The sequence below is a fragment of the Periplaneta americana genome, chromosome 10 (genome assembly GCF_040183065.1).
Source record: "Periplaneta americana isolate PAMFEO1 chromosome 10, P.americana_PAMFEO1_priV1, whole genome shotgun sequence".
Lineage (NCBI taxonomy): Eukaryota > Metazoa > Arthropoda > Insecta > Blattodea > Blattidae > Periplaneta > Periplaneta americana.
The window spans coordinates 55157568-55169915 of NC_091126.1; the positions used below are offsets into that span (position 1 = coordinate 55157568).

The following is a 12348-nucleotide window of genomic DNA, read 5'->3' on the forward strand; positions in this document are numbered from 1 at the left end:
GAAAAGACTCCCATTCGTCAAAAACAAGAGTAACAACCCGGACACAATGAACCAAGAGATATTCCAAGAGACGCTGAAGAAGAGCCTACAAGACCTATTACTTAAACCTGAGTTGAAAGTACAGTCATTCTACAATCAACTAGAAACGAGCATAACAAATGCCGCCAAGAGTTCCCATAAACCGAACAACGATACAAACAAGAAGAGCAAGTTGAAAGAAAGCACCAGAAAATTGATAGAGGAGAGAGAAAGAGTGAAACTGGGAGCAAACACCAACCAACAGAAGAAAATAGAATATGAAGAACTAGACAAGAAGGTCAAAAGAGAGATCAGGAGAGACTTGAGGGAACATAACACGAACATGATCAGGAGAGTGATGGAGAGTTCGAAGTCGGTGAAGAAAATAGGAGATGTCAACAGGGAGAAATTGGATTCTAGGAGTCAAGGGCGAAAGAGGAAGAAGACTGGCTTCAAGAGAAGAAATTGTGAGCCACGCCATGGAATTTTATAAACAAGTCTACACAAGCAGATTGGAACAAGATGATCCCATTCAAGAATATAAGATTCCAGAGAGCAACCATGGGGAGTTTTCTAACACCATGTCCATCATCCCCTCCGAGGTGAGAGCAGCAATAAGGGAGACAAAGTCAGGGAAATGCGCAGGCGATGATGGCATTTTCAACGAATACCTCAAACTGGGAGGCCAAGACCTAGTACCAATCATTACAAACCTGTTTAATGAGATCCCAAAATCAGTAGAAATACCCAATGAGTGGAAACAGAGCACGGTAATCCTACTTCATAAGAAAGGAGGAAAAGATGATATCAACAACTATAGGCCAATCAGCTTATTGCCAAACCTGTACAAACTGTTCACGAAGGTCATAACTAAAAGAATGACAAAGATCTTGGATGAGAATCAGCCAATGGAACAAGCAGGTTTTAGATCGGGATTCAGTACTATTGACCACCTCCAAACAACTAACCAACTCTTTGAAAAAGTACAGGAATTTAATCTTAAAGTATTCATAGTGTTTGTAGACTACAGCAAGGTTTTCGATTCTGTAGAACACAAATATATCTGGCAAGCTCTCGCAAACCAGGGGATTCCAAGCATATACATCAGGCTCCTAGCAAAGCTGTACGAGCTGTAAAGCAAGAATAATGACGGAGAGAGAGGGCGAAAACTTTGAACTAGGCAGAGGAGTGAAACAGGGAGACCCGCTCTCTCCGAAGCTCTTCACATGCTTGCTTGAAAACCAATTCAGGAAACTGAATTGGGAAAGTAAATACGGGATCACCATAGATGGACTGAGAATGACCCACCTCCGGTTCGCAGATGATATAATATTGGTAGCGAAATCAGCAGCAGATCTAAAACAGATGCTGGAAGAATTGGACAGGATCAGCAAAGAGGCAGGCTTATCCATGAACCCAGAAAAGACGAAACTAATGACTAACACATCTGAAGACCGGATCCACTTAAATGGCCAGCCACTAGAATATGTGGAAGATTATACCTACCTGGGCCAGAACCTGCCCTTCTCCAGCAATTCAGAGAAAGAAATAAAGAGACGAATCAGCATGGCATGGAAAAAGTTCTGGTCTCTAAAGTTCATACTTACAAATTCCAAAAGCAAAGCTTAAAGGTTGAGACCCTGGAAAAATGTGTATTACCTGGCCTACTGTATGGATGCCAAACCTGGTCCCTAACATCAAAACAGAGGCGTATGCTTCAAACCTGCCAACACAGTATGGAAAGAAAAATCCTGCAACTTTCTCTGAGGAACAAAGTCAGGAACGAGGAGCTACGCAACTGTACCGGCATGAAAGACATCCTAAACACCGCAGAAAGCCTGAAGTGGAAATGGGGAGGGCACGTGGTAAGGATGGACCACAGACGATGGACGCACAAACTGACATTGTGGGATCCTAGGATCGGCAGAAGAAGAGTGGGACGCCAGACAACTAGATGGGCCGATTTCTTCAAGAAGAAGGCAGGACCACATTGGACGAGCAGTACAAGAGACAGACAGCTATGGAGAAATCTAGAAGCCACCGTCCTCAGTGTGTAGTGTGGTGCGAATCTTACAAGTGCATATAGTGTTTGTGTACATAGGATCGGCTCACCTAACGAGTGAAGTCTACTGAGCCAAGCCCTGTCAATCAGGAGGCCCTTGCCCTTATGGGATCTAGCAGGCTAAATTTATTTATTTATTTATTTCTCCTTAAATATGCAAACAAGTTTGTAAAACTTGAAAGAAGTTAAATATTCAACTGCAGGATCATCATAAAATGCAGATACAGTTATCTGAAACCTTTTCACTTATTGACTTACACAACTATTTAACAGTTGAAGGGTCAAGAACGAGCTTTGTCAACATTTTTTTCCAAAAATGAGTTATGCATATTGTGTGAAGTAGGATGATAATGTGAATGGTCTAAGTGTTATAACAAATTTTAGATTTGACATACAAGGAAAACATACACTAAAGATGGATTTTAAATTGTTCTCTTGAACAATTTGCTAAAGTGGACAAAGCTCGTTCTTTCCCTGTACCCTTCAGTTTAATATTACTGTAAAAGAAATAAAATTGTTAGGTTTATATAGTTTGCCATTAAAAATCTGAACAAAAGGCAGATTTTCTCAAAAAGAAAAAATCGGCATACATTTTTGTGTCCTCAAAATGGGACAATCCCTATTAAATGGAACGTATGATTACCCTACCAAAATGCTATAGTAAATCTTATCTTTTTAACCTGAGGGAATTACATACAGTACATGTTTATGTTAACAGTTTTATGCTTTAGCCTTCTATATTTTTCATCAATTATTGGGATAAGCACTTTCTCTTTTTTTTTCACTTTCGTAATATGAGCATTGTGGTTCAAACACTTCTCACTTCTCTGATATTAATTACAAAAGATTTTTATTGATTTATGTTGCTCTCATGAACACACTACCAGTATATACCAAAAATCAAAGCATGTTAGAACTTATTTTAGTGGTCTGTTAACATGAATTGTAGAAGCATTGTAACTCATATTATCTCAAGAGTAAATTTTCATATTGCACTTTATCGAATTTGAAGATTAACCAGATTTAAAATTCTTTGACTTCATTGTAATAATGAAAGTCTTAAGAATTTTACCTGATCTATTAATAGTTGTGTTTGTGTAAAATTTAGCTGTATTTTTCCTCTTTCACATCCCCATCACACACATACACATACACATACGCACACGTAGATATGAAATATTGAGAAAGTTGAAGAATACAATATACAAAATGAACAGTCTTCAAAATGGTTTTTTACTACAGAGTATTTTATGTATTCTCTAGATTTGAATTAGTGGTTGTAAAGTTAAAACATGACGATGATGATGATGATGATGATGATGATGATGGACAGAGAATTGAATTTTGTTGTTAGCTGTAAATGTTTTTATAGCCCAAGAATATGCAGTATTTATTACATTGCCTTATAATGTTAATGTGCAGGTATGCTCATTTTATTGTCTTAATTCCCTCTTCTTCCATCCCATTATGCTGTTAGGGATTGGATTCATCTCGATCCAACCAGACTCTCCAGCAACTTCTAGGCATTCATTTTATATTTGCTAAAATATATTTTTATTATTTATTTGATTGTTAATTATTGAAAAGTTATTTTGTTATTATACGAGAAAATGAACAACAATAAGTCATTTTATCGGTACACTAATAATTAAACCTTTGACATAGTAAGATTCTTTAAATTATCATGTCGGCCTCGGTAGCATAGTTGGTATAGCACTGGCCTTTTATGCTCGAGGTTGTGGGTTCGATCCCGGCCCAGGTCGATGAGTAGTCAGTAGATTTACTGTCATGTAAAAGAACTCCTGTGGGACAAAATTTCAGCACACCGGTTATATTGATGTAACCTCTGCAGTTGTGAGCATCGTTAAATGAACCATAATTTAATTTTTAATTTTAAATTATCATATGGTATAAGGAAGTAAGTTGTATAGATTTCAGAAAATCTATAGTGAGGTATAAAATTCGACTTCTTACTAATACTGAATGATGCTTATAAAAGAATAATAAACAGATTTGAACAATTGTCAATTTGCTTAATGGACTTGGTTCTTCTTTTCAGCATTATGGGTGGTGATCTAGAAGATGGTGAAATAGAGGATGGTGAAATACCTGATGAAGAAGGTGGTAACGGGGGTAATAAAATTGCGGACAATGAGCCAGAAGTATCAGCACCTTCTCCAAGCAATACCCCTAAAACTTTGGCTCCGCAAAGTGATGTTATATCCGAAGTGAAATCTCAACTTTCAACCCCAAAAGTGAAGAGGCCTGTTGTGAACAGAAGTGGTGTCCTTGTAAATCACAGACATGTAGAGCGGTTGAAGGAAAATACTGTTGAAGATGATTGGGCAGGTGATGTGGAGAAAGCTATAAAGGCAGCTATGAGTAGTAAAGAAAGTGACCAGGACTTAAATTCCGAAGTAATTGGAAGTGGTGGTGAAACTAAAACAGAAGAGGACGATGAACGAAAAGCTCGACGAAAAAAGAGAAAAAAGAAACATAGAGAAGATGATGAAGAGAGAAAGGAAGCTAAGGTAAACTTAAAAAATGGCTGAAAAATCATGTTGTGGATATTTCATGGTTACTAGTAAATCTTCCAAAGCAGTTGAATAACCATTAGATTCAAAATAAATTATTATAAACTCTTATTGAGATTAATATTTAGTATTATGCTACTTAAGCTTAATAGATCAAATACTCGAATTATAGTAGATAATAATTCTCATATTGATTACATAAATGCTTCCAAGAAACTCTGAAAGCACTTAAATGCAATATCCCGTTGGAAACAGAAAGTATTTAGAATAAAGATGTATCGTTCTTTACGAATTCCATTTTTTATGAAGTGGAATAAAATTGTATTTTGAGCAAAGATACAGTAGGCCTAGTCTGTTTTCATGTAAGGTCCTTTTTCTTAACAATCATATGAGATCCATGAAAACAAATTGAAGAGAAAGGTTTTATTTATAGACATATGAAAACAATAATTTCATACCTGTATTTTTCTGTAGAGCACATTGTTTTCTCCCTTAAAAGTGATAAAAAGAGTCAACGTTCCTGTTACCATTTTCAGTCAGAAATGAATGGTGAGGTTGTGAGAATACACGAAGTAGAAGTTGATTTTTCCTCTGAAGATTAAAACTACATTAAAGTGAATGATGATTTGGACTGAAAGAAGTAGCTCAACTTCTTAATGAAAGTGATTTTTAACTGACAATTTGCGTTGAGAAAAGAGAGAGAATTTAAGTTACAAATGCACTGCAGTTCAGTAGTCTTACACAGAAGATAAATATCTGATATTGAAAATTAAACGTCTTAAGTGAATAGCAGAAATATTTTGTGTCTGTTGCACCATGAATTAAACCATAAATTACTTTATATATGTAAATAAGTACAATGATGATAAAACATTGGATAATGAAATAGATAGGTCTATACTGGAATTTTTTAGTGTTACAATTGGAAAGTTTTACGTAAGAGATTTATAAAAAATTAAGAGTCTGATACTGCCAAAAGATATATAGAATGATACATTAGTCAAAACCATTAATTGATGAATATGTGTTATTGCTTGCAAGGAAACCAAATACAATTTGCTGAATAAGAATGCATGTGGATAGAGAAATTACCATGCACAGACAAATTAAGCATTAGAAGAAAGTATATAATCCAGAAGTGAAGCTAGGGAAAACTTTTTTGATTTGAAGTGGAAATGAAACCAAAACAAACAAAACTTTCTACGATCTATGGAAGAAATCAGGAAAGTCTGCACACTGTAGCCTACATACTTTGAGAATTAACATTAAATCACATTTATCAAATATTTTTGACAGAAAAGCGAAATGACTATGCTGAATTTCGGAACTAATAAATATTATTGACACATTTTGTCGTCATATGAAGAATTAATCTTCAATAGCGTTGAAACCTTAAAATTCCTCGACAATTCTAAAATGATTTTAGTACTTAGCCTAAGTTGTAACTGAAGAAGGAATCATTCTGTCAAAAGTTAAAGGGACAGAATTCGAAGGAATTCATCATCAATCATTATACTAATATCTTTGAAATAAATGTGAATTACAATTTTATTATTGGTCTGGTCATTTAAATTATATTTTATATTATATTTTACTTTCTTTAAAGGAAAGAGACAGGATTAAAAAATAATCTCTGTTTGGCTTACACACTTTTGTTGATTGTCTGATGGTCCCTGCTTAATACATGTATATAATGAGAATGTGTATGCAATTATTTAAGGTCAGTGCTCGAATTTCGCCCATTTGTTCCTCCCAAATTGCCAAAAGAATGAAATAATGTCAGGCTAAACACTACTACTTTTATTCGCTCTAGGAATGCATATGATTTTGTTGCTCACTTCTGTGCTTTAACCTGTATTTACACTTTATCTTCATAAACTTTGATTAATGTAGGCCTAACTGAGTTTATCAAAATTTATATTGATAGAAAAAGGTGCATTTTTGTTATACAATGGTATACAAAGTTCCATTGCTATACATTTTACTTATAACTGAATTTAAAAGACAATACTCGCTCATTTTCTAATAATTATTCATTTCAATTGAAGAATGGAGAAAATAACTGAAAAAAGTTGATTTGACAAATCAGCCCAAATTCATTGTTTTGGACGTGTATGCTTGTCTAAAAATTAAGCATGTTATATTGAAGTTTACTTTAAGTTGGTGAAATCATGTTGATACTTCTGACATGAAATGAAATGGACAAGTCTAAAAGTCTAATGTCACAAGATCCTTGTTATTTCTCCATTAATTTGGTTTCAATGAAGCAACAAGTCATTCAGAAAGAAAAAGACAGCATTTCTTAAAAGTAAAACAACACTGTGGAATTCACCTAGATATTGAAGAGACACTGTTTTTGGATTCGTAACTGACATCTTACATATGATTTTTTTTTTAAGTTTGCCTACTAATATGATTACAGCGAGGATTGTATATAAATATTAAAATAAAATTTCGTGATCATCATAGTCATAAAACTGTGGGAAAAAACACAAGTATTAAGCATAGTCTTTCGGATGGATAAATACATTTTGAAATATCCAGCTATATTTTAACCAAGTTATGAGTATGGTACTGGTGCCAAAGTATGTGTTGGATGATTGATATCAAATGATAGTCATCTCTCTTGCTCTATGCCAAAAGTAATAATAATAATAATGAAGTGGAATTATGAATTAATTTCATCTATTAATCCAGCTAGCAACAAGCATTGAGTGTAATAAGTAATAACATTTGTTGGAGTAAAATATGGTCAACAGTGGATCAGTGATATCAGACGGAGACTCTATGACAAGCTGCTTATTGACATTGCTTTCCAGGATAGAGTTACATGGTAAAAAGGAACACATGAATTAATTTAATTGAAATTTGTACTTCTAGCCCTGAGATGGACTTAACAATACTGTGTGTGATGAAAGCATAACTTTCTTTAAGAAAAGTCAGCTACAATACGAGATTGGACACAAAAAGAACGAGACAGCCATAATCATTTAAGAAGAAATGAGAGGAGAATAGAAATACAGTAAATAACTCTTCTTTTTCACCTTGGACTCCCCTCTACTTGTGTGAAAACTTTGAACATAATGGCTTCACTCAATGCCAGTGGAAATTCGTTTGAGCACAGATATATATTTTAACGTTGATCAGAAAATGTAAGACTCTCAGTGTGGTCACGGAGACAACATAATATTTCTCGTTAAACTCAATAAATCATCGACAAAATCATTTCACTTCTTGACTAAGGCATCTGGTAAAGATTGGCTGTCTCTTGGATGTGTGTTTGAGTGACACGAACGATTTTCTAAAGACAAAGAAAATGTGTAAGATGCTGATCGTCTGTACAAGTCAATTATAGATGAAATGTTTTAAAAAGTGCTGGATGATGCTCAGGATGACCGTAGATTGAATGTTTATGGCAGTATCTGAAAATGTGAGCTTGGACAAGGAAACTATAGGACATATTTTAATAGAAGACTTGAACTTGAAGTAATATATGCGTTTACATTGGATTCAACAAGAACTGTAAATATCAACATGTGTTTAGCAATTCTTTTGAACAGCAAATGTTATTCAGATCATGTGATAATATGGAGCAATGATGAAGTATTATTGACATAGGAAATGATACATTTGGAGGAAACTGCTCCATATTTAAGTTAATGGTACAGACTATAAATTTGTGGAATCTGATGAGTTTCAGACTCTGGCATCCAAGGTGAGAAACTGTTGTCCGACTAATTCATGTTGGCCCTGCTTGGCACTTGTTTTGTACATGGTAGTGATATGATATATTCATCTACACTTTGGTTCTTATAAATTGAATGATTAACAAAGATGAAATATGTTAAGAGGTAAAGATGTATGGACATATGTACATGATCTGAAAATATCGAAAGGAAGAATAGTGAAACATATTGGTGAATTGATGAATGAAGGCATCTACATGGAATGAAACACAGACTAACTACACTGGAGACATCTGGACATCATTGGGTGGAGTTGATATATTGCATGAAAAGGTACTTTAGGGTGAAATTGTTTTGATCAAGTCATGTTGAAGTTTATGTACATATTATGACTCTCTGTGCTGTGTTTCAGAAACGGAAGCGCAGTCATGGCACTTCAAAGGAAAATGTGGCAGAAGAAGCAATGGAATTAGGACAGGTTGCTGGCAGCGATCAAGATGAGGATGATGATGATGAGATGCTATTTGTCCGGGGTGCTTCACCCATCATGCGCAGTGGTTATAGTCCACCTGGTCATGGGTATCATGATGAACCATTTGGTTATGCGGAACCTGGTGAGTCTAGTTCTTTAATAATACCCCAATGTAAATATTTCGACCCTTATATGTTTGAGAATTCTTGTTCATTTGAGATGCTTTGATGTACTCAGGTGGACCATTTGAAGATCCTTACGACTCTTATTGTGATGATTCTGATTATGAAAGAGAAGATTTTGTAAGGCCTCGGCGTGGAGATGAAGAAGGTCCAAAAAGAGGCCGTGGAGCAAAGAGAAGACAGCAGGGCCGTGGGGGTGGTAGGGGTATTCAGAATAAGAGGCAACAAGGTGGACGCAAGGATGCAGTGGGGAGCAAAGGAAAGAGAATAGCAAATAAACGGCAGCAACAGAGGGCGGCTATGCTAATGCAGGACCCAAGACAAGGGCCTGAGTCAATATGTATGTTTTACATGCAAGGCAAATGCCAGAAGGTATGTTCAATATCAGTAAAGTGTGTAGCAGTTAGTTCTCCTTAATATCCATTAAACAATATACAGTAGAACTTGGTTATAGCAACACCTCGTTTTGTGCGACACCTCGCCTATAACGTCAAATATTCTGTGGTCCCAACTAATTCCCCATAAGACATATGCTTTCCTATCTTGCTTAATACGACAAACGCATTTGCGTCTACCTCGCATATAACGTCATTTTCAACCTCAGTTTGGAATAAGATTTTCTAAGAACCAAAGTGTTTTAAGAAATATTTTGTTGAAATCTGACCCTGACAAATTCTTTACAGTCTCCTTCTGTCATAGACCTTTGGAATGCAGGCGGATTCCCCACCCCATTATAAACTGCCCGAATTCATGCGGTATTAGATCAGTTTCGACAGGAAGTTTTCACTAAGTGCACGCATTTTAATGCAGTATGGGCAGTAAAAGAAGTGAGTGACACTTTAGAAGTCATTAGAATTATGAACATGTTCTATGAAGCTAGGGAAGGGAGCAGTGAAATTGCAACTGAAATTATGAACGTAGAACGTAATTTAGCCCTAGAAAGTGTGTATTGGGCAAGTAGAAGACGACAGAGTAAAATGACTGATTATTTCACTTCTAAGTAAAGTAGTTTAGTGAGTACTGAACAAACTGTTTTAATACAGAATATTGTATTTATAATTGTAGACCTACATATATTTTATTATGTTCATTGTAGGCTTAAAAGTCAATACATAAATCTAAAATAAGTCTAATTAATTTTGTTATTCTTCATTTTGCACCTCACTAGATTGATAATGTGAATCTCGATTACTACGACACTCGTTTATAACAACATAATGTTTAAGGTCCCTTGGATGTCGTTATAACCAAGTTCTACTGCAGCTGTTAATTGTGAATGAGATAATGTAGTTGTGGTGAAATAAATAAAGGAGGAAATATCAAGATAATTGGAGAAAACTTGCTTTACGACTTTTGCATTCTCTTAAGTCTCATAGGATATGGTACAGATTAAATTCTTGGCCTTCAATGAAGAGTCTTCATTTACAGCTAGGGTTGACAGATTGTATGTTTTCCCTTATACTTTTTTCTACCTTAAAATACGTATTCTGTAATTTGATTACCTACGTTTTTCTCCTGCAATATAATAATTATTTCCAACATGGAGTCGTCTAATAGGTCTATATGCAGAAATAAAGTTCAACACAACTAAATAACTAGGTATCTCATTGTTACTGCTACCAGAAGTGTAGCACGAAATATACAAGAAAGACCATAAAAGTTATAAATGTCTCTTAGACTTTTTGAGGAGTATAGTATACACATATCTACACATGGATGATTAAGAGAACAAATTGTTATAAGACATCCACCCAAATGTATTTGCAAAGTCATTATACATTTTTCTTATATTTATTGCATTGCGATTTTCAAGTATTTTACATACCTACTCTCCATTGTTACTGGATTTATTGAGTGATTCTTACATTGGTAGAGGAACTCTGCCCACTTTCAGTTAGTATGTATGATTGTTAGAAGCCATGTACACTTACACCTATAGGAATTCACTTTTTTGCTTTATCTGTAGGGGAACAACTTAGAAAACTCCGTTGGTCTGCACATGCATCATTCTTAAAGAGTGTCACAATATACTACTCACCTCCTCCTTCCTAATTGTCAGGCAATAGTAGCGTGTACTGATAGCAGTGATGCATCAGATGACTTGTCAGTCAGTAGCAGCAATGGTTCAGATTAATGGAGGGAAACTCCGACCCCGCCTCCATCACAGCAGTAAGATTTAGTAACCTCCTCCAATGGAGTTTTCCGAGTTGTTAAGCTATAGTACCATTTTAGTGAAGAAAATGCGGAATGGTTGATGGGGAGTAGGAGGGGAAGTGGCAAAGACTGCACTGACGTAAATTCAATTTGTCCGTTTGAGTAGGCATAATTTCTGAATTACTACCAGAACAGGAAACAGATTAAGATAATTAGTAAATCATTTGGAATCCAAGTTATGATATTTGACTTGAAATTCTTTTATATTAATGAAATTGATTTTTTTTTACAGGGTGACGAATGTCCATATTCACATGATGCCATGCCTCCTCGCAAGATGGAGCTCTGTAAATTCTACCTCATGGACTGTTGTGCTAAAAAAGACAAATGTTTATACATGCATTCTGACTTCCCATGCAAATTCTACCATACAGGGCTTAAATGTTTTGCTGGAGAACGCTGCAAATTCAGTCATGGAACACTCACAGAAACCTTGAGAGCTGTTCTGCTCAAAGTAAGACAAATTGCATGTTAGTTGTTTGCTAACATTTGAAATGTATCTGTGCTACAATAACGTGGAGCCTGGCTGGGTTCTTTTCCAGGAGTACGGTGTGAGCATTACCCGAGTTACTGGCAGAAAAAGGAAAGTAAGAAAAGTAATATAACCATGAATCATAAATATAAAATTTTCTTCTTTCTGAGATCAAATTCAAATATCAGACTTTTCTTGGAACAAATGGAATGATTTCTACTCTGTAAATACTGTATTACTTGCATTAGTTCATCAATGATGATGATGATGATGATGATGATGATGATGATGATGATGATGATGATGTTGGTGGTTATGATGATGATGATAAATATAGTGTCAACAAAATGATGATGATAATAATGGGAACAATAATTTTATAACATGGTGGTGAAGATGGCAAAGATGACGACAATGACACGTTGACGATGATGATGATGATGATGAAGTTGAAAATAAATTATTAATCTATTAAAGTTCAGGACAACAGGCAGGGTTTGGAATTGAATGGGTTACATCAGCTTCTTGTCTATGCGGATGACGTGAATATGTTAAGAGAAAATCCACAAACGATCAGTGGCGTATACTGGTTAAAGGGTTTGGGCTACCACTGACCCTATTATTACACAAAATATATTTTAAAATCCCTATAATAAAATTCCTTACATATTTATGTGAATTCCAGACGTCTTGATTGGGACGAAAATA

At 35.2% G+C, this 12348-nt stretch overlaps 1 protein-coding gene across 5 annotated transcripts in view; it reads left to right on the forward strand.

Moving 5' to 3' along the window:
• Positions 1–12348, forward strand: part of su(sable) (suppressor of sable) — a 123203-nt gene that overhangs the window by 77764 nt on the left and 33091 nt on the right. For 2 of the 5 annotated variants that reach the window (XM_069837553.1, XM_069837555.1), the window contains exons 2-6: positions 4140–4611; positions 8713–8914; positions 9010–9326; positions 11401–11622; positions 11711–11755. In XM_069837553.1, coding sequence (XP_069693654.1) covers positions 4140–4611; positions 8713–8914; positions 9010–9326; positions 11401–11622; positions 11711–11755 — 1258 coding nt within the window. The other 3 variants (XM_069837556.1, XM_069837554.1, XM_069837557.1) reach the window with 3 other exon arrangements.